The sequence below is a fragment of the Pseudochaenichthys georgianus genome, chromosome 13, assembly GCF_902827115.2.
Source record: "Pseudochaenichthys georgianus chromosome 13, fPseGeo1.2, whole genome shotgun sequence".
Taxonomy (NCBI): Eukaryota; Metazoa; Chordata; class Actinopteri; order Perciformes; family Channichthyidae; genus Pseudochaenichthys; species Pseudochaenichthys georgianus.
In genome coordinates, this window is record NC_047515.1 from 26,819,676 (window position 1) to 26,842,533 (window position 22,858).

Here is a 22,858-nt window from a genome sequence, read left to right on the forward strand (position 1 = left end):
TGTTCTTTTTCTGCAGATTTTACAAGCTGTATTAATCTGACGTCAATTTTGGAATATGTGGATGTAGCGTTGGGAGACCCTCTAACATTAAACTGCACATACAATTGCTCCATTGGATTTGTTCGTGGCTGTTGGAGTAAAGCAAACAAATCAAAATCCGGTGCCTTTGTCGACTGTCTTGGAAATTCCAGCAAAAGCAGTTTGTGCACAACGTCCCTTCATCTGACAATTTTGTCTACTAAAGATCACAATAAGAAGTACATTTGCTACACACAGCATGCAGATGACCCTCAAGTTCCACAAAACATAGCAGGCATCGTTGTTCTGCAAATTAAAGGTTATTTATGAAAATCAACATAAGATATATCTTGTTGTTGAATATATTTATAAAACAACTATTTACAACAAGAAAGAAAACTGGGTTTTTGAAGACTTTTTCTTTTTCAGCTAAAACAAGTGTCCAAAACGGGATAGTTACTCCAAAGACTGCAACTAGAAATGGTGAGGATTTTCTTTGAATTAAAATGTATTCTTAAATATTTTTACAATATTGTTATACCTTTCATTAATTTATGTATACCATTTTTTTACTTAGCCTCTAATCCTGCTGAGCAAAATGATTCAAGTGGAGGTAAGAAGGCACTTTAGATGGCGGTTTATTGATATAAATTCTGTATTTTATGTAAATAAGTACATCTGCGTGTGAAACTTAAAAGCAACATTCACTCATTCCAAGATAATTCAATTATTTGTCAAGGTTTGCTGGGGGAATTTGCTGGAATTAAGGTGTTAGCTATAGTAACCGTTGCTGTGGCCACAGTGCTTGCAGCTTTGGCCATTTTCCTGTGTCTGAACCGGAACAGACAGTGCTGGACTGATAAAGGTGATTGAAAATGATTAAACTATCAACATACATGATTTATAAAAAGTTCAAATGTCCAAATAATTATCTATGTCTTTATCATCGTTTTCATAATGTCACACATTCCAGGGGAGCCTGTTGGGTCCAGGTCAGGGTGAGAAACATTTTAGAATGACTATTTGGATTGTGTTTCAATAAATAAAATAAATATATAAGAAAATATCTTTATATGATATTGCTCAATTCTTTAAGTTAATTTAGTATTTGTTTCTGTTAAAGCTCACCTATTCCTCTTCACGCTGTCCCTTCGCCAGTGAAGGGTAACCTTTTATATCTATTAAATACAAAGATTTGAATGTCTCAATGCAGTCCTGCCATTCATACCTGTCACATTTCACAGGGACAGTGTCAACAAAAAGTGAAAGAGTGACTTTAAGGATTCCCACACCAGGTAAGAGGATTTCTGGATCATTATTAGCACCACTCATGTGACAACATCAATGTCTGCATTACAAATACTGACTGATATATTTCATTATTTCTTTGGCCAAGATAATGAGAGCGACACCGAGGTCCCATATGCTGACATAACGATCGCTGTCCGAGGTGTCAGTACACCAGAGCTCACTCAGGTCGGCTACTTGACCCCTGGCGATCAACAAGAGGTGAGGAATGAGACTTCATGAGACAGTATGCTTGTCGTTTTTTATCTTACTGAAAAGTTCATTTTTAAGACAGCTTGTTCTCCTCTGTTTTATTAGCAAGTCCAACTCTGCACCGGTAAATCTTGTACATGAATCTAAAGCCTAATAATGCTTAACTGATGGTTCTCTTTTATAGTTTAATGCTGTTACAATGAATAAATGTAGTACATCACCTTAAATTTATGAGCAGTTACTGGCTATGCTTTATAGACAGAAAATTATAAGGGAAAATAAGGATTTACTGTGCGTAGTAGGCATCAATCACATTGGGTTGCCAAAAAAACAAAGAAATATAGAGTCTGCTCATTTATCTCACTTCATCTACTCTGATCACAATTTAAAACGTCTTAAGTGTATATTGATTGTTTAAATACTGAATGGTATTAATAAAGCTACAGTCTGTTCCTGTGTATTAGGTATTTATGTCAACTTGCATTGACTGAATATCAGTAACAACTCTCAGTATAACCCAATGAAAGGACCATGAACTAATAAACACCTCTCCAAAAACTGATTACAACGTGCATAAAAAGGTGTAATTTATTGCAACGGTGTTTAGTATTATTTTAGTTAGCTAGGTGTTACTTATAAACAGCCCACTGAATGTTTGTATTATTAAAATTGTACCAAGCTAGTTACCTTTAATTATATTATTGATGTTCATGTGTGCAGATTGCAAAAACACATTGTTTGCAGTAAAGCAAGTGGGTTTGCATTGACTAAATGTGTAACTTTCACTTGCGCATACACCACATAACACAACCAGTTGTATCGCTCTGTATCAATGATATTGTTAGAGCCTACTTGGGATGGTTTGCTATTCCCAACAACATGCTAAATCAATCTCTCTGCTCTATCTACAGTGGTGGAGAGATGAACCAAGGTCTCACCTGCAGGCCTCGCGTTCAGCCGACAGACTGCATGTCCCTCAGCCAAGGGAGGTCAGCCGCAAGATGAGCACCAACTCTGAATATGCAGTCATCACATATGCCTGACTGGGGTCGCTTCTGCAAAAAGAAGAGAGGGAGAAGAAAAACACACGTCTTCTTTTTGATATTTTGTATACGCTTCATATGCAATGTTTCTCAATGTGTTCTTATTATATCGTTTTTTTTCCACGTGTTAAATATCTGTAAAAAATGCTTTATGTCCAATAAAGCTTTTCAATCAAATCAACTGTAAACATGATTTTAACGAAAACAACATGTGCGTGGTCTGTTTTGTTGGTTATTTGAACCTCGTCAGTGTCCGTAGGAACAACAGTTGCCTAGAAACAACTATAAACAAAACACACCAGTAGCCAACTGTTTTTTTGACAAAACATTGATAAGTAAAGGTGGATACGTAGTGCATGTCGTTTCAGTTAACAGGTGAACCTTTGACTAACGCTTTGACATTGTGCAACTCAGGTGGTGTGAGTGACGATATGGTGACGAATATCTAGCACTATTTAGCTTACGTTGAACGTTAGCTTGTAATGTGGGGAAAGTTGCCAGTGTTAGCTAGCTTCTCTTGTCTTCTACGCTGAGCACCAGGAAGGAAGACGAATTACTGACAACAACTTTAACTTCTCTTGTAGGTCTTCCCAAGCTGATATAGCAGTTATTTTCCCCTCTGAATGCTAAAACATGTCAGTACCTTTCTCCAACACGCACCTGCGGGTCCCGCGAGGATTCAGCACCATCTTGGAGGGGCTGGCCAGAGAAGTCCTGCGAGATCAGCCCGAAGACATCCCTAAATATGCTGCACAGTACTTCGATACTCTACTCACACAAAGAGAAGGTAACTGCAACTTTACAATTGGTACTACTGTAATCCAAAAAATATACATCATAGTTTAGCTGTGTAATGTTGTGTTTGTTATTTTAATGGCCAAATATAGAAGCAAACATTAGATTCAAGATGTAAATACTTTAACGCCATATACACAGCTACATTGTAGAATAGAATAAACTTGGGTAACAGGTTACTAAAAAATTAAACAATACATAAAACAAATGAAAAAAACAATACAATTAGTGCAAGTTCACATAGGCAGTGACTATAAATGTTGAGATAAAGTGTATTGGATAATTGATATGCAATGTTCTATGTATATTATATTTATTTCCCTATCAAATGAACATCACATTAATGAATGAATATAAAAGGAATAATTGATAATGTGTTTGCTTGTAGATAGTGGCATCGACCCAGCTGAGTGGGCTGCTAAACTGGAAGATAGATTCTACAACAACCATGCATTCAAGGCTACTGGGGTACTAACTCAAAGTCACTGCCATACCATCCCTATAAAATATTTCCTCTGTTGTCTCATTTTATTCATCATGACACCTTTATTTTGTTTTTCGTTTTCCCAACAGCCTAGTCCTGAAAAAGAGCCTTCAGCAAAGATGACCATTTCCAAGTGAGTCTCTGCTTATACGCTCTAACTGGCAGGCGGATCAACAGGAAAGGGAGAGGATGGACATGAGGGAAAGAATAGAAAGTGACAACGGAGAAACAAATAATATATTTTTCATTTTTAATCGTTACATCTTGAGTTTTTGTGTGAGTTTTTTTCTGAATATGGTTGCTAGTTTGTTGTCCTTATTAGAAAATTAGAAAATTAGGAATTAGAATTAAATCAAATCAATACTGCAAAAAAGGAAATTGTGGAAAGGAAAGGAAAACGCAAACCAACAACCTGCTTTGTCCAACCTAATGAACGTTTTTAAATGTTTGAAATCATAACCCGATTTGTTTATGAAAATAGATTAGTTTATGATAATTCCTTGAGAATTAATTGAACCAGCACGAAATGTCAGCTCAAGTTCTTCCAGGTTTAAAGTGTCGAGGGTGAGAAGAAAGGTCAGGACTGGAAGATAAGCGGCCACCAGCTGCAGGAAGACAGTCAATCAGGCATTTTAATTTTTGTTTTGAGGAAGGATTACCTAGGCTACATCACTATTTTCCAGTTTTTCCAATATTTCACCTTCAGTCTTTCATTTTGATTGATACTTTTTAGAGAAAAATCCTATGAATCCCAAACTGAAGATGAATCAAGCCATACAGAAGGAGTCTCTAATGTTTCCACAACACATCCTACTGTCTCTGAAGAGGTTGATTCAAGTGAAAGTACGGAAGAATATGAAGAAAAACTGGATATTACAGAGAAAAATGTTATTTCAATGGCAGACGGACTCTCAGAGGAGGAATCAGTAAACATGCTCCCAGCTACAGACCTACAGCCAGATGATCTGAGTGGGACCGAGGAGGAGAAAGACCAAACAATATTTGATCAAGTTGGCAGGGCAGCTAATGGAAAAGATAGCATCTCTGTTCAAGACCAAGATAATACTCAGTCTGAGTTAGAGCCCACTGACTTGTTGTCATTGAAAGCAATTTCAAATGTGTGTTCCCAGGAGTTAGAACTGGAAAAAGAACGTGGAGATAATGAACAAAATAATTATGTTGTAGATATGGAGATTATAGATCCGGAAGGAGATCTTAATACTGACGCAGAAGAACCAGTGGGGGTATTTTCATATTCTGGGCTAGCTGATGTGGATGTGTGTGCTACAGAGCTTGGAGGAACAGAGAGAACAATGGAAGGAGCCACTGCTGAAAATGATGAGGAAAGCTCAAGACCCCAACCTGAGGAGAATACAGTACAATCATTATTGTCTCACTCTGAAACCCTAGAATACAATCAGCAAGAAGAGGACCAAGTAGAAAAAACAGAAGAGGTAGCTTCATCATCTGAGTCTTCGTCTGGCGTTATACATGAAAGTTTAACTCACATAGAGGGAGTTTCTGTCAGTAATGCTATAACAAATGAGGATTCTTTGGTCGAGGTCAACTTTGAAGATGTTCCAGAGGGTCAGCAGATTAAAGAGGTTGAGGAGAAACAGCCAGGAGACAGCTCAGTAGATGTCTTACAGACTACGTTTTTAGAAATGCAACTGGAGGAAGAGTGCAAAGAGGTAACTGCAGTGGAAACAGAGCAAAATATATCTCAAACACAAGACCACAGTGAACCTGCAATGATGGGAGTTGTAGAGGAAATAAAGTGTGAAGGGGAGGAAATGGAAAGACAGCACAGGGAATCTGATATAATGAGCAAGAAGGTAGACACAAATGATTCTAATTTAAATAATAGTGGTGTTGATGGTAAGCACGAAGGTGTTAAAACTATCAGCTCATCACATCAGCCCACCATCGATGAAGAGAACTCAGAGAATGAAATGGATCATGAAAATGAAGATATTAATGAGAAAGCAGGAGGGATAAGTGAAGGTGAATTTCACCAGAATGAGGGTTGTGAAAAAGATGAAAATTCAAACGACGCTGAGGACGAGACAACAGACACGGATGGAGGCAAAAAAGAGGACGGACTTGCAGAAGGTTATGGAGACGGGGAGATTCAAGAAACAAATGCTGGTGGAGCGGGAAATCACTCATCACAAGTTACGCAGGAAAATATATCAACTGCTGGAATAGAGGCCGAGAGGGAAACTTTAGAGGCAAGTACACATCTGCCAGAGGAGAAGGAGGAGAGTCGGAGCACACCTGTAGACTCACAGCTACAGGATACTGTGGGGGAAACAGAGGTCACATCAACGGAGAAAGGTCCAGATGTAATGGGACTTTTAGAAGAAGAAGAAGAAGAAGAAGTTGATTCTGAAATACAAGGGAAGAGGGACACATTGTGTGAAGAGGGCAGCAGCAGCCCCACTCCAAGTGCAGATCTGCCAGCTGTAGAAGACGAAGTGCCACTTGCTTCTGAAAAGGACTCCACAGAGCCTGAAGGCAAGATCAGTGAAAAGGTAAAGCTTCTTCTTAATACAGAATATATACATGAGTGATGCATCATATCTTTATGTGCTTTAACATTATAGATGAACATGTTTTGCAATGAGAAAATGGCCCTGATGTTTTGGCCCATAACTTGTATGATTTGAATTTTGAAAGAGGCATCTGCAACTCATCACATCTCCTCCAATTGTATCAGCAGGATGAGGATAGATGTTCGCACAGTTTCAGATTGAGGTGTCTTTAGTCTGCTCTGCTCCCATTCCTGTCTCAGGTAGCCTATATATAAAGAAACCCTTCAAGGACGGGTCTGATCTACAGTGGCCCTCGTCTTTTCCCCCTTGGACTCTCCAGGGTTGGGTGATTGAACATATCCCCAAAATAGTTCATTTTCTAGATGGTGGTTTAAACTTTAAATTGAATCTCAAGGGTCACAATGAAAATCATGTTAATTGAATCATGCAGAAAGGGTAGCTTTGGTTTTCGGCTAAAAATAGGTGTCTTTGTTTATTTGAGTGTGTTTTACAGAAGCTGTTCTGGGCCATTGCTTTGCTGCATGCTCATAAAACTGTAATGTGGCGTTGTTAGTGCCAGATCCACTCTACTCTCGGAGCTACCACAGCTCCCACAGATTGAATCTTGATTCAGTGATCCGTCATCATTAAAGAGCGACTGGACAATTTGCCTTGTGAATTAAGGCCCTTTAATATGTTTTACTGCTGTCACAGTTCTTGGCCCTGTCTGATTTTTCTGGACCAACGAGTCTCCAAATGCACAGCGAGGGGAGTGTAGGAAGGTCTACTAAGAGTGTTACCATGGTAACCCCTCACCATCCTGCACTCTGTTAGTGCCGTCATGGATTTAATAGGAGATGGTGATGCTGATAGTTGCTAGGCACCATCTGTATCAATAATCTACCTTTAATAGCAGCCTTTGATTAAACAGTAAAAACAGCAGTTTCTGTTTTTCTACATACAGAACAATGCTATTCTGTATGATCCTGTTTAGTGGCAGAAGTATTTCCAGTTTAACCTACCACAAAAATGTACATTATATACAGTGATATCATCTCAGTTGAATATATAGTCCTTTTACTTCAATGTATATGCATTTAAGTCACTGTTTACAAGTCCCAACATCCTATACTTTTATCATTTTAGGAGAATAAATACTGTGGTTTTTCTTTTAATACGAGTAGATTAACGATGATTTATTGCTGTGAACATAATTACACATTGGTGATTGTTCCTTCAAATTAACAGTGAATTGATGAATAAACAAGACAGCTCTGTGAAATGAGGCGTGAGGAGAACATATTGTTTGAATGGTTACAAAATCATTAATGAGATATAACTCAGATAAATGGATGTTTTCTGTTCCTCTCCCTCTCCGTCTTGTCTCTGAGGCTGGCAGAGGAGCGTGGGCGCCCGTACCAGCTGGGATCAGAGGGATGGAGAGGGTTGTTAGCTCACTCTGCCTCTAATAAATGTATAACACCTCCTAGTGCAAAACAGTCCAAGATGCTTACACGGTTTTATTTTCACGCTATTAGTACAATTTGAAAGTCAGCGATTATTGTTTAATGACCATCTGGCTTTTACATAGTATTTCTAAGTTGGTCATCTGTTTTTATTTGTGGAGTTTAATGTTGTAACACTGCAACTTCTGAATTTGCATGACGCTCATGTGGTAGTTATTTTGTCGTATCCAGGCTGTAACAGCTCTTCACTTTTACTTTTTTCCAAATTGTTTAACTTTAAATCACTTAAGTAGTCCGCATATTTAGCCTGTATCATTTACTGTTATTTCTAAGTATTTAGGCTGTGCTCACTCAGTAATGTGAACACAGTAGGTCAGCAGCCTTAATGGGACTTAAGGATGGAACACATGCTGTCATGTTTGTAGGAGGTCTCTCTTTTCCCTCCCTCCCGTCCTCCCTCTTTCTCTCTTCCCTCTCTCTGACTGTATGTCCCTCTCTCACTCTGTGCATGAGCTGGTGTTACTGAACATATACAGTGATTGTTACTAAGAGCCAGTGAGGCATCTGTATTATACCGGAGACTCATTTAAAAAGAGCTTTGCTTGGTCCACATAGAAAAATCAAGGCATATAAGTCATATTAGGTCAGCTCACCTGAAGACTGAAGTCGTCTCTGAGAGTCAAACATGGACTGTCACAATGTAAGTAGAAGCTCCACATTAACTTTTTAATAGAATTTTTTTTTTTTCATTTGTAAAATCTCATCGGTTTGGTTATTTGGGTAATACAGATGGTTACAGATGGTACTTACAGGTATGTGGCTGTCCTTAAACTGCATACTGCCATGTGTGTTTTTTCTTTCTTCGATTAGAGTTAAAGACAGTATATGATCAATTAAAAGCAGTATATTATGTTAACCATTTCACACACAGGATATATTTTTTTAAGAAAATTGACCACATAATATATTGTACACAGCTTTAAACCTTTTTTTTATGTGGAAAATATAACATGAGATTTGCGTCAGGATATTTCAAATCAATTTGTGTCAGATCTAAGGAGGTGTTTATCTAGCGAATTGCGGTGCACCAGCACTGCAAAAAAACAACAACAACTGTATTCTGGCAGCTCAGTGAGCAGTCAGACAGAGAGGCTAATGAATGCTGGCTGAACAGGTGGGTGGTCACACTCCTACACTGGAGGGGTTTCACTGGAGACATGATGCATTGCTTTACCAAGGCAGTGGGATGACAGTGGGCTTGTTTTGTGTGAAATGTCAATCTGTGTCTATACCTCAAAGCAAGGGGTGTAGCATTTATGTGTTCTCTACACATTTTCAATTGGTGTTTACATAACTTGTTGACAGCCTTAGTGCTGTTCCACTGACACTTTATGACAAGCCAGAGTTTCTCTTCCGCCTACCCCATGTTTCCTTCGGGACAGTGGATGCTGTATTTCCAGTCACTGAATATGCTGCTGGTGTTAACAGCTGCATTTTTAGATGGGTTGTCCCATTTCCGCCTTGGTTGCAGAAAACTAGGTGTTTTTCTCTTGACTAAAACGCTTTTTTAACCATATGATCTAATTGAAATTAGAACAATAAGTTATAAATCAATCATCAGGATGCAATCTTTCACGTCATAATTGTTCCTTAACAAAAAAAAGCTTTTTCTGCCGGCGTATGTACAAAGAATACAAAATAGGTTGACTACTACATCAGTGTATTACATCACAAGCGCAGAAGGGTTATGATAAATGGAAGGAAAGTTGTTTAGCGACCTCCTAAGAGCCCTGTCAAAGTCATGTAATAAGGATGAGCCACTCGGCAGCAAGCGCACTTCACTTGCTGTCTAAAAGATAGCATCGTGGCGTGTACAGTTAACAAAATATGGTATTGCAATCTGTTGAGTGTTAGTTTCATCCACCAATATTCTAGGAAAAATCAACATGTTTATACGATCATTTAATATGGCCCCCCTTCTGTGATAGCCTACTTCTTTCTGTCCCTCTCTGCAGGAGGATTGCAGCCGGCCCCACGAGGAGGAGGACATCATGGACATCCCCCTGGATGACCCTGAGGCCAACAGGGCTGCTGCCAAGATCCAGGCTGGCTTCCGTGGGCACATGACCCGTAAGAAGATGAAGCCGGAGGACAAAGCGGAAGGGGAGGAGGTGAGCAGCACTGGGGATGTGCTGAACTGCAGCCAGGGGGACACAGGTCAGTGGTGTAGAACCAAGGGGTAAGAGTAGGACACATAATGCCATTAAAGAGGGCATTATGGCTAGTGACTGTAAGGATGGTAACAGAGGCTCCCATCAGGAGCTGTAACTAAAGTAAGTGAAGAAAGGTAAGCGAAACAGAGCATATGTTGCTTGTTCGACCATAGACTTAGAGTTAAAATATTATACATAAGATGGATAAGTTCACACGATTTGTTGTTGTGCATGTTATAGTTGAGCATTTTACCTGAGATGCATTTTAAGAATTTTCGGGAATCTAGCTTTTTCTCACAGCCGAACACATAATGCAGGAGCACGAACTGATTAACTGTTATTCACTCTTGGAGAAGAAACCATTTAAAAGCTATAAATGATTAAGCCCAAGTGTGATTAATGAAATACATAACAGAGTGACTCGTTTAAATACCCATATAGTCTCCAGCAATAGATGATTGAATCTCTCAATTAAAGATTCTGTTAAAGAGGGTTATAAATGAACCGGCTTGAAGGTGAGCTGTTAGATCACTACAGAGAAAAGATGTTTGTCAGAGTTCGGTTCACGTGAAATATAACAAGTTACATCCTCACAATGGTAAACAGGTTTTCCTAGTTATACACGGACATGAAAATGCTTTCAGATTTCAGTTGATGATGGTTTGCTGTCCTCGCCTGAGTGTGTTAACTGTTTCAACACCAGCAAAGATTGCACTAAGATAAGATTGTAGGCTTTCTTTTTATCTCTAAAAAAATCATCATCATAGTATAATTTCAATCAGAGCACACTTTCTTCAGATATCCACTAAAGTAACATGTTTACCAGATCTTTTGAGAAGTAAGACGACGTTTTTAGCCCTAAAAATGTCCCCTTTGCCTATAAGACAAAGCAGCATTTTCTTTGAGGACATGGCTGACACAAGAGATTCTCGTCAATGATTCTCCCTAACCCAGTTAGAGATGTATTTATAGCACCAGGTGCTCTAGGTACAGTATATGATTCATAGCGCCAGGCAGAATTAATGGACCTGTCGGACCGAAACCATGCATTGCCTCCCATTGGGGAAGACCCCCTTCACAACAGAACTGGGCCTTGAGCTTTTCAAATATGTCGGCCAAGTTATCAGCATTGCAAAATACTCAAAACTTAGAAATCAATTCTATAAATAGATTTCTCGTTTTGAAAAACCTCCAAGCAACTTGAAGTGTGCTTTTAAAATATATCCACCCACAAGTAACCTTACAGTCTGTGGTTATGCATTGGAGCCTTTAAATAACAGAGCGTATATAAAAGCTTTTTTTCCCCCGGCTCTGCAGTGTTTTAACTAGGCCTTGCCTGTTTCTGTTTTTAGAGACAGGAGGATCGCGGGCAGTAGAAAGAGATGACACATCTGTGCCAGAGCAGTGACGCCCCTGTCCTGACCTGGATGACGAGGAAGAGAGGAAGAGAGATGGCTGGCGTACGCTGGCTGGCACGTCTTTTTACCCCAGGAGTAATTTAATTTTTCAACACAAATTAGCAGTAGAAAATGAACCCGCAGTTTGTAGGGTGTGATATGTGAATTTCGTGAACTTTAACACTCCTTCTCTGCTTCTTCAGCAGTATCATCAGTACGGATGTCTTTGACCCAGAATTTGCAACTCACTGCATGTACTTGTGAAACTTCTGGTAGTGTGCTAGTTTTTAGATTGACGATCTGTGAATGTGAAAATGAATGTCCTCTAAATGCTAAACACGGCTTATATCGGATGGATCAGTTCATACCATCTGTGTGAAGACTTTGTGTGCATCAGCTTTAGACATTGTAGTGGCTTAAATTATTTGCTCTTTTGCTTTGCTTATGTTGTGCTTGTATCTTGACTATTATTCACCTATTTAACTTGCTTACAAAAATGATTAAAACATCTAAAGAGAAGTAGCTATGTATGATCTATTTATTTAATGTCACTTTATTCACATTGCATCTCAATTCGTTTCTTTTTATATCACATTAAAATTGATTTTCTTTTCACTTTTTAAGGCATATTCTAAAAATCAGATCTTCCGGAACATTAAGCATGCATTAAAACAAAACAAAAATATTCCCAGGTGTATTTGGCACAGCTTTAAGTTATCAGAAATTGCTTCAGTATGCTCCATTGTTGTGTGAGTAGATTAGCTGTTTGACGTATCAAGTGTGTGACATTCACTATCAAAGTTTTCCGCCATGCTTCAAAACTAGTTAACTAGTACCTTGATGAAATTGCTGTAGAGTCATGTCATTACACTAATAAATCGACCATAAATATACAATGAAATGTCTGTTTTGAACTTCATAAGCAGAGGTTAACTATTTATTCCTTTCAAACACAATTGTTATGTCGTCTGTCACCTCAATCTCAATTTGAGATGTTCATTTGTCACAGGAGCATATGGTAAGCAAGGCTAATTGGATAGAGCAGTTTCCATCCAGCTAAAACAATGTCTGTTCTCCCGTGTGGCTCTTTTGTACATGAAATCTCATGAAGAATTAATATCATACATTTGTTCATTTCTCATTTCACAACTGCCAATTACCCTAAACATTCATTGGGATTGTACTCATAATAATAGCTATGTAAGGAGCCATTCAAATAATTAGATTGTACACAGTTGGAGAGCCTTGAAAGCATTAATTTCTAAAAATGTGTCTTATCAACAAGTGCATTGTTATAGACAGTAACCACACTGGGTGATGTTTGCACCTAATATTGTTGCAATACTTCTGTGGTTTAACTTTATTGCAATAAGGCTGAAACAAGACAAATGTTGCTTCATATGCCCAGGCAATCTTGCCCACTTTATGAGAAACAGACTTGAGCATCTTCAGTCTCCCAGTGCTCCCACACAGCCCACCTACACACATCTGAGCCGCACAGCGCTCTGCACAAACTCAAACTGCGAATGTATCCTCACAACCCGCACTTATGCAGATCCCACTCAAGTCACTCATTGTCTCTCTTTTGCACACACAGACACGCACATACACCGACATACACAGGCCTTGTGTCACCAGCTGTAGAGATAGGACAACCAACATGACACTTGCTCTCAGTGGTTTTGCAAAGCATTTCCATCTCAGGCTGACATTCCTCCTCCGCCGCGCTCTCATGAACATCCTCTATGGGTTTTATATGGACTGCTTCTCTCTTTTATCCGACTCAGTCTCAGAGGTGCCATGGCCACGTTCTGCTGTCTCTTTAATGACTGTGGGTGAACAATCAATCAACACACAATCAATATTCTGCCCACCTCCAAACATAGCACAGCACCCACTTGATTGATTTCTGCAAGTCAGGAGAATGACCATATACAAAAAAAAAGCCTGAAATCGTGTTGGTTAGTGACTTAATTCATCGTCATGTGGGTCATCTGACAAAGTCTGAGTTTGAAAAGTGCAGCATTAGACAGAAAAGAAAAGAATACTCCCTGAGACAATTTGTCAAGCTAATTGTGAACTATTTTAGGACTAGATAATGTGAAGGATCAGCTTGGATATGTTGGGTTCCTTCTCAGACATCTTGCCAGAGGAAAGATCTTTCTCGTCTCCCGGGTGATCATTAGAGATGAATAAGCTAGGACAAACAGCAGGAGGCACAATTATATCTGCTTTCCAGTGGTTATGCCATCAGCCTCACCGTCTTAGAAGAAACCGTATCTTTAATGCCAAGTAGGTTACACAACTTAGCGATAATGAGGCGACTTTAATGCCACAGCTGCATGAACAACACCTACACATTCGTCACCATCTGTTGCTCACAAAAAAGGAATCACAAGGCATGTGGTATCAGCAACACGGTGTATCACATTGTTAAGATGTATTTTGTCAAACCTTTGTGTCTGAGTCACACAGGATGACATCATTTTTGTTGTGGCCTGAATGGTTTCAGGTCAAACTGACTGACACACACAGGCCCTGTGTACGCGCCTGCTATTTTTCTGTATTGAGTGGAAAGAGACCCCTTGATTTAGAGTGTGTTAGAAGATGAGAGGAAGAGGGTGGTGCTGCTTTTATGAAGGGCAGAGGTGGAGGGGAGAGGTTCAGCTTTGATGGCCTACTACACAGCAGTCTGAGCCCTGGGAGAGGGGTAGTGAACATCAGCTGTTCCCACATTCCTGCAGCTTTCTGTCAAACATGTTTCCTCCTCTGCATAAAACCTCCCTTTGTGGGCAAACAAAATGCTCTCAAGAAAAAACTAAACAAAAGACTGCTTTCCTAAAGTGGGAAAGATGTGTTGTAATGCAATTGACTCATCAGTGCACACTTCTTCATACATTAAATCCTAAAAAGCCAACACAAAGTGACATATTGGGATTTTATACACAGCATCATGTTTGATATAGTTATTTACACAAAATGAAATGGTATGTTATCTTTCAGGGGATCAAGGCAATGAATGAATGTATAATTGAAATTATTGCATTTTATCTTTTTGTAGGCATTGTTTTAAATTGAGTCTTCTCTTGAGGATATTCTGATCTGCTTAACCTTATTTTCAGTTTTCCACATGCATGTTGGATGTTAATGTCAGGGGGAAAAAAATTAAAAATACTGTTGCGAAAAAGCCCCAACCTTGATGTCAAAACATATGATGGCTGTTTTCTTTAAGCATTGCCTTCTTCATTTCACAACCTTCTACACCACCTAGAGGACAAATAAGGTATTACAATTGTTTAGAATTTGTATTGGTTGCTCTTCTTATTATGTAGCTTTCAGCTCCAGGTATAGTACCATACATTGATCATGAACCTGACAGGTACTCTGCATCTAGCAGCAAAATGCTTCAAGGTTGCATGTGCTTGGGTGGTTCGACAGAAGGGTTGGTTGCCAAGTGACAAATTGTGCGTTTATTGTGAGGCTCCGGTCCACAGAGGAGTTTGCACAATGTGACAAAAGTGGGTCAAAGAGGGGGGAAGTGAGTTGTTATTCAGACTCAGACATTGCAGAGCTTTAAGTGGTCTCCAGAGCTGAAGTGTAGTAGTTTTTTCCAGCAGAAATTCTTGCTAAGTTACTCAATATTATTAGTATTGAAAAACTATTTATTAAAAAAGACAGTTCCTAGCCTTAAGCTGCTGTGAGAAACTTTAAAAAACAATCATTTTAATATGTACATAATTGCCCCCAAAAAAGCAAACAGTATATTCTTTGAGCTCCTTTCTGAAAGGGCAACATGGAGTGGAAGAGAGGAGCTCATCTACACTATGTCTCTGTCTGACTCACTCTCACACACACACACACACACACACACACACACACACACACACACACACACACACACACACGCACACACACACACACACACATACACAGTTGGCTGTTGTTGGCTGTGACTGGGGTGCTGTGAGGAGAGTGGGGCTCAGTGCGACCAGGCAGAGGCCAGAGCGGCAGGCAGGCAGTTGAGAGAGTTGAGCCGCAAAGACGTGCCCAGAGTGGATAAACCATGCACACTGAGTGGGAGAAAGACTCTGCCCAGGACACAAGATGAAGGTAGAGAGGAAGACCTCCTCTAACGGCGACAGTTTAACTGACATTCCTCCGCTACTGACCCTCTTTGGCCTCCTCCTCCTCCTATTCACAGGTAAGCTCAAACATTTGATTGCTATCCAGAGTTAAGAGGATAAGAAATCTTTACTGAGACTGAGCTATCTTTCTGACAGCAACAAAACAAGTGAAATTTGATTTAAAATATTCTCGCTGTGTATTTACAAGCAAACAAAACCCTAACTGGGTCCTTTCAATTAATCTTTTTCGTGTGTCTCTTCAAAAACTAATCAAAACTCAAAGCAAAGTTAATCCAGGTTAAATTAGTCGCTGAAGTTTTTTCTTGTCCTTGTGTTCCAAGGGCAGGTGGCACAATTGATTCGTTAATGGGTTGTGCTCTCTATTGGGCCCCCATCTCCAGCTCAAAGGAGCCTGGAGGGTCCATTGTAGGTGCAGAAGTGGGCATGTAGGTTAAGTGTGATGATATCAAGTTTTGTTCAGGACTGGTGAATAGGGCAGGGCTTGCTTTTGTCTTCAGTGTGGAAGCTTTGGATGAGTTCATTTCAGGGATAAAGGGATGTCAAAATGTATTTGGTGATTTTGGTTTTTATTGAGTGTGATTTTAATAAAATAATTTTATGATCGTACCATGGAGCCAGTTTACCCGACAAGGCCAGCTTTTGGTAATAACTGGATCCTGTGTCTATCTCCAACTTCACCAGTGACAAAGACTTACTCACTCTTTCTCTCTCTCTCTCTCTCCCTCTCTCTCTCCCTCTCACTCCCTCTTTAGCACTCTCTCGCTCTTTTCAAGGGAGGAAACTAGTTCCAACAATCATGTCCTTTGTCTTATTGCCTTGGCAACCCCTGTCAGGCGGACCAAATGGTTACTACGGCAATGAGGCGATGCCCCGCTAACTGCCTCGCTGCAAAGAATAGTGAACAGTGCAGACACTCTCTCTCCTCTCGGTTGATCTTTCTATCACTGAGGCCCTAACAGTAGGATGCCCCTCAAAGGCCTGCAGCCAATGATTAGACCTCCATGTGTCCGGCCACAGCTGAGTTATAGTAACCTCCGCTGTGAACATAATAGCTTTGCTGTGTTTGGTTTCCAAGACAGGTCACTTCTATAAAGGATGAAATGTGACTTACACTATAATACCTTATCCCTGTGTCCCTGTGGGAGGCGGAGCATAATTGGGTAACACAAATCAGAATTAGAGTATTGCTAGCTCACAACGAGGGGCCCTGGGAAATTCCTGGGGGGAGTTTTTCTGGGAAACAAAGCAATTATTAGTGAAAAGCAACATGCGTGCTTATGAGTTTGTTAGCATACATAGCATACAGCAAGCTGACTAATGGCTGTCATTCTTCAAGCCTGCAACCAAGAAAAAAACGAGGCGTGAAAATGTAAAGCACTCAGTGACAGATTAACTTAATTGGTCTTCGAATAAATTCATCTGTTTACCCAAATAGTTTGATAAAAATACATTTAATTTGTATCCAAACTATTTAAAGTCAGTAAGATGGAATGTACAATTGGTAAATAAAAGTGAATTTTGGATGAAAAGGAGATTTAACTATGTTTTATAAAGCTGTGCAAAGTCTCAGTAGTGGTTGAAAAACTACTGGCTAAGCAGTGTTGGCATAATGGAAAAAAATATTCATTATTTTTCCAATTATAATGACTTATAAAGTGAGGACAAAGGCAGCCCCCTTTAATGCGTGTATTAAATCAAAATTAGATGTAAACACTGGATAACTACTTTGGACTTGTGTGCAGTCTTTTTTCCACATTTGATAATTTAGACCATCTTGTGTGTGTGTGTGTGTGTGTGTGTGTGTGTGTGTGTGTGTGTGTGTGTGTGTGTGTGTGTGTGTGTGTGTGTGTGTGTGTGTGTGTGTGTGTGTGTGTGTGTGTGTGTGTGTGTGTGTGTGCGTGCGTGCGTGCGTGCGTGCGTGCGTGCGTGCGTGCGTGCGTGCGTGCGTGCGTGCGTGCGTGCGTGCGTGCGTGAGTGATTGTGTTCAGCAATCAATCAGCAAACAGCAATTAGCAATAGAACAAGCTTGATTTGATCAATTATGGGTATCTCAACGTGTAAAATGTACTTCAGTGTTTTACGTGGTTTGACTGTTTAAAAAGTTAAACCAACTTATTGATGGGAAATGTTGGGCTGTTGTATATGTTTTGTTAGTATACCTAAATATTGTACGAGCAGTGCATAAATGTACTTTGTTATTGTACAATGTCATTGTACCGAAGACCCTCTGCTTTTTGTTCTCGCAGTAATAGTAGTAATTAGTGTAGCTGTAATTATTGTGCTTTTAAATAAGTCCTCTTTTGTTTCACTATGTGAGAATGTTTGATTTGTTTAATCTCTGCTTGCTGGTAGAGCATATAATGGTGCAAGATTACTCTGTGTCCCCCAAGAACCCTTCAGTATCTGTGTATTCCCCTCTGCTCCTGAATTCAAAACCTCACTGTCGTCTCTTTGCCTTTGTTTCCAGGTGAGGTGTCAGGTGTGAATGTGACCAGCCAAACCCAGGTGGTGAGGGGCACGGTGGGGAAAGTGGCCCTCTTGTCAGTCAGCTACTCCAGCAGCAGTTCTGATAAGCCTGTGATTAAATGGCAGCTTAAGAGGGAGAAAGAGAAACCTATCACTGTTGTGCAGTCCATAGGAACAGACATCATAGGGAACCTGAGGCCGGAGTACCGCAATCGTATCCTGGTGTTTGAAAATGGTTCACTGCTGCTTCACAACCTGCAGCTGTCAGACGAAGGGGCGTACGAAGTTGAGATCTCTATCACAGATGACACCTTCACTGGAGAGCGCTTCGTTGAGCTCACTGTGGATGGTATGAAGTATGACCTTCCTTTTAAAGAGCTGGTTCTTCCATGTTTCAAAAATATATGAGCACGATACTGGTGAGGAGCTAAAATAACATCAATACAAGCTGAAAATACACAATCTTGAGTGTACTGGAGTTAAGTTTTAAGACACTACACTTATTATGTCCTTCTTATATAACCACTGGTCCACCACACTCTCATATCAGCAAATATTTCCCATCAAGAAACCTTTATCTTTGTCCTGTCCTCCCTCCTCAGTGCCTGTGTCCAAACCTTACATCCAGATGATGTCCTTGTCCGTCCTGGAGTACAGCGAGCACTTCAACCTCCACTGTACCCATGATAATGGCACGAAGGCCATCTACAGTTGGATGAAGGGAGGCAAGGTGCTGACTAATGACACACGCCTGCTGCTTTCACATGACCAAAAGACGCTGACCATCTCTCGCGTTGGGATGTCAGATGATGACATTTACGCCTGCACAGTGGACAACCCCATCAGCAACATGAAGAGCATGCCTGTCAAGCTCACTGTCTACAGTAGGTGGCATGTAATGACGGTGTCTTGAGTTCTGCAAGAGATCATATATTATATCGTATTTTTGGGTTTCTCAAGGAAAATTACATTGCGAAAAATGGGTCAAATAACATGAAGAATGACCGTGTCACACTGTCATAAATTGTTATAATGAATTATTTTCACTGAATCAATAATGTGTAAGCAGTATTTTAATGTTACAGCCGCTAAAGCTGGACTAAATGTCCACTATAACATATACTTTAGTGAATTTTTATTAAAAATGTAAATCATATTTTATGAGATGATGATGTGATTTGCTTGAAAATATTTATTCTACAAAATATCTAGCAATTTAAGTTGTCAAATGCATGTAGTGGAATAACAAGTACACAACAACATTGTAGTGCAGTAGTAGAAATGTTCCATAATGTTCCACATAAAAACAGCACAGAGTGAATGTACAACATTCCTACACTGGCTCCAATAAATACCAACCCATATGAAAATGATTATGTTTTAGCTCATTGTTAAGCAATTATCCATTTCAGTAGCTCACAAAAGTAATTATCATCTCTTGCTGACTCGTACACATGAATGCCTATCCCTCTAACAATGTTGTTTACAACCAGTGCAAATCCAGGCTGGGAGTGCAGCAGAGTTGGCCCAGAGCGGCTGTTACTGGGCGCCAGCATAGGACCACATGTCAGGCAGAGAGGGAGAGGCCGTCTAATCCAATGAATGTGCAGTTATTTATGATGAGCGAGCAGATAAAGAAGGCAGGTGGGGAGGACGCTTTGCCTCAGTGGACCTCAGTAATCCTGACTTCATTATTGCTGTACCATGATGTGTTGCATGAGGAGACAGCTACAGGCCCTCAAACTGCTCTCTATTCCCTCTGCATGCAATACTCAAAGTGACTACCCTAATGTACTACTTCACTGCACATTATTCATGCCAGTACATTCCAAAGCTCTGGCATGCAATGTAAAAGATTAATACAAAATCAAATGTTCCGCATGTTCCATATCCTGCCTAAGTTTTATTCTAAGGAAAAGCATGTTAAAAAAGTCAGAAGATAACTTTACTCTGACGCTGACAAAGACAAAAATAGGAATAGTTTTAAACATGTTTTACGTACAAATAATACTGTATATGTTAAGCAAATCAAGGAGTTATACACGAGTCAAAGATAGTAAGTAAGTAAGCTGTTCATTGAGGGGAAAACTGCACTGCCCTGCTGTTATTTAAACTAACCTTTCCTTTTTTTTTTCTTCTGTCTTTCTTTCATTCTCTCTTTCTTTCTTCATTGTGTCCTTGTCTACCTCTATGTATCACTCTGGTTTAGGACGGAGCTCGCTATACATCATCCTGTCCACCGGGGGCATATTCCTCCTTATCACCCTGGTGACGGTGTGTGCCTGTTGGAAACCATCCAAGTGAGAGCTACTCTTTCTTCTCCCTGCTCTATTCCCTCCTCTCGTTCTCCCCCTCTCTTTCTTCCTCTCTCTCTCATTGCCTTTGATATTGCACTTGAGGATGTGACTAGAATCTTAAATAGCTCAAAGTCCATAACATTCATCTGCTACTTAGTAATTAGTTATCTATTTATCTAATATATCATTCCAATAGCTTGCATATAGACTCTTATTTCATTATTTCATTTTTTTTACTTTTTACTTTTTCATATTTACTTGCGCTATATTTTTCTGTTTTTCTGTATTATTGTGTTGCACTGTTGGAGAAGCCTGTGACCTAAGATTTTCATCGACATAACTATTCTGTAGCTATGTTCGTATGACAAATAAAGAACCTTGAAACTTGAGAACCTTTGGCGAACAACTAATAAACACAGTGACCTGTAGCTCGTAAAAACTAGCATTTAGTAGCAGGTTTTAAATGTTTTTTCTAAATGTGTTTTTTCCTGCTGTAGAAAGAAACATCAACCCATCCCCCAAAGAGCTCCGATCTATTTGGAGCAGAGTGATATTGGCCATGATGGTGAGCACAATTACAGTTAATCATCTTTAAAGTATACACCTTTAAAGAACACATTTATATTTGGTTTTTGTATGTTGTAATTAACCGACAAAACAAAGACAACATGAAAGAACGATTAGATTATATAGTTTATTTTACCTATATTTTCAGTACAGCATGGTTACAAAAAAATTATTGTACATTTTTTTTACTGTTAATGTGTAATAAAGAAGAAGGCAGCAGGTTAATCTGCAAAGTACTGCGTTTCTTATGGTTTCTTACTATATTATAGAATGACAGTGTATTTCTAGAAATAGGATTGTGATTCATGAATTTATAATAGTAACTTTTCAACAAAGTAACGTTCCCCAGTGTTAAACAAATAACATAAATGTATTTGTTTTGCAGTTGATGTTGTTCCAAAACCAACTACACTTGGTCGAAGGAGTCCCATGCCTCTTTATGTCCTTGATGAAGATGTAAGTCACTCTTTTATTATCTATATTTCCATTTAGAGTCTATATAAGCCATTGACTGCTCTCATTGGTCAATTAATTGTTGAGATATTTGGGTCTGAACCAAAGTGGTTGACTGACTGACTGACAGACCAACATTACAGTACCATCCAATGAGCCTCAGTTCATGTGTTTTTTGTCATTTGATTGTTGTTTTTTAGATATCATTGCTTCACTCAAATGAGAAGCACATATTAAACCACAGCTGAGGATGTTTTTTACATCTGCCTCCTCATTTGTTTCAGGAGACTCTGGAGCGTTTGGAAGAGAGTTCTGGTGATGTCGCCATCCATTCAGAAATGAATATCCCTGCTACCCATAATCCGGTTCTTCCTCCCTCCTCCAACAGATCTGAGCGGCCTGTATGGTCTGCCCCCCGCAGATATCCCCGAAGCCCCTCTCACCTGGCACAGCCTCTCCCACAACCCCTCCCCTGTCCTCCCCTACGTCCTGTCCGGTCCCCTGCTCACTCCCCTGGTTCATCTCCACGCAGTTTTAGCCCAATCAGAAAGGTCCGTCCACCAATAGGCATCCCAACCAGCCACCTGCCTGTAGAGTCAGAGAGTGCAGACCCTGTTGATCAGACTCGCTGTCCATCACCACATTGACAAGTGGCTGATGTTCTCATTCTGTGATATGTAAAGTACACTTGTAGTTTGTCGGTCTTCTGTTGCACACACAAGTATAATGGATTTGATGCACTAGGATAAGAGATATGTACACTTTCAGCTAACTCTATGTCTTCATATGCCATTATTTATCATGTATTTCTCTATGGCTATGCACAATATTTCATTAGTCTTTTGATGATATCCTGTCAAGTGAAATAAATATATTCTGTCCATGTAGTTCATCATGTATTTTATGCTGAACAGTAAAGATTTCTCAACTCTGGTATATCATTTTCTTCTTGGTTAATTATGTATTTTCCTTTTGATAAGTACCTGTAAGTAAGTTAATGTTTTTGAGTTAAGTTTTTGTTCAAAAATTAAACCACAAGGTGTATTCTTATTCAACACTAGGTCACTGTATAACCTGAGGTAATAAAAGCAGTTTTAATAGTTTGTAGTTTGTCATCTATTTTGTAAAATTCTGCACCACAACTCTGCTTTTCTTGAGTTGAAGCGTAATTCCTTTTTGGTCCATTAGAGGTCGCCCACATATTATACTGGATTTCAGAGCGCAGTTGTCAGTAATATAATTACTTGTATTAATCCACACTTTGTTACGAGTTATTTAGCAAGTTATGTTTTATGTTGTCATTGTCTAACCACCGTTTTACCCTTTTGTGTAACCTAATGAGGTCAGTTATGTGTCTCTTACTCTGACACTTGACATTATTAGGTCAATGGCGATCAAGCTGTGGTTGAACCTATAATTCTATCAGAATCACAAATAAAAAAACATTTAGAATACGTGAGCCAATTAAATTTAAGAGGAG

At 39.5% G+C, this 22,858-nt stretch overlaps 2 protein-coding genes across 6 annotated transcripts; both read left to right on the top strand.

Moving 5' to 3' along the window:
• Positions 1-2,829: 2,829 nt before the first annotated feature.
• nrgnb (neurogranin (protein kinase C substrate, RC3) b) lies at positions 2,830-11,969 on the top strand. Of its 5 annotated transcripts, none has more exons than XM_071205193.1 (7): positions 2,830-2,936; positions 3,146-3,348; positions 3,745-3,824; positions 3,930-3,973; positions 4,574-6,374; positions 9,856-10,057; positions 11,406-11,969. In XM_071205193.1, the coding sequence occupies exons 2-7, from the start codon at positions 3,195-3,197 to the stop codon at positions 11,459-11,461; spliced, it is 2,337 nt and encodes a 778-aa protein (XP_071061294.1). In that variant the 5' UTR covers positions 2,830-2,936; positions 3,146-3,194; the 3' UTR covers positions 11,462-11,969. The 5 variants fall into 5 exon arrangements, with proteins under 5 accessions (XP_071061294.1, XP_071061295.1, XP_033953914.2 ...); XM_071205194.1 differs by having other exon boundaries at positions 9,856-10,011; XM_034098023.2 differs by lacking the exon at positions 4,574-6,374 and having other exon boundaries at positions 9,856-10,011.
• Positions 11,970-15,382: 3,413 nt separating this feature from the next.
• On the top strand, positions 15,383-22,481 carry hepacama (hepatic and glial cell adhesion molecule a). The gene is made up of 7 exons (XM_034097794.2): positions 15,383-15,651; positions 18,063-18,410; positions 18,664-18,945; positions 20,271-20,361; positions 20,856-20,923; positions 21,311-21,381; positions 21,663-22,481. The coding sequence occupies exons 1-7, from the start codon at positions 15,555-15,557 to the stop codon at positions 22,023-22,025; spliced, it is 1,320 nt and encodes a 439-aa protein (XP_033953685.1). The 5' UTR covers positions 15,383-15,554; the 3' UTR covers positions 22,026-22,481.
• The last annotated feature ends 377 nt before the right edge of the window (positions 22,482-22,858 follow it).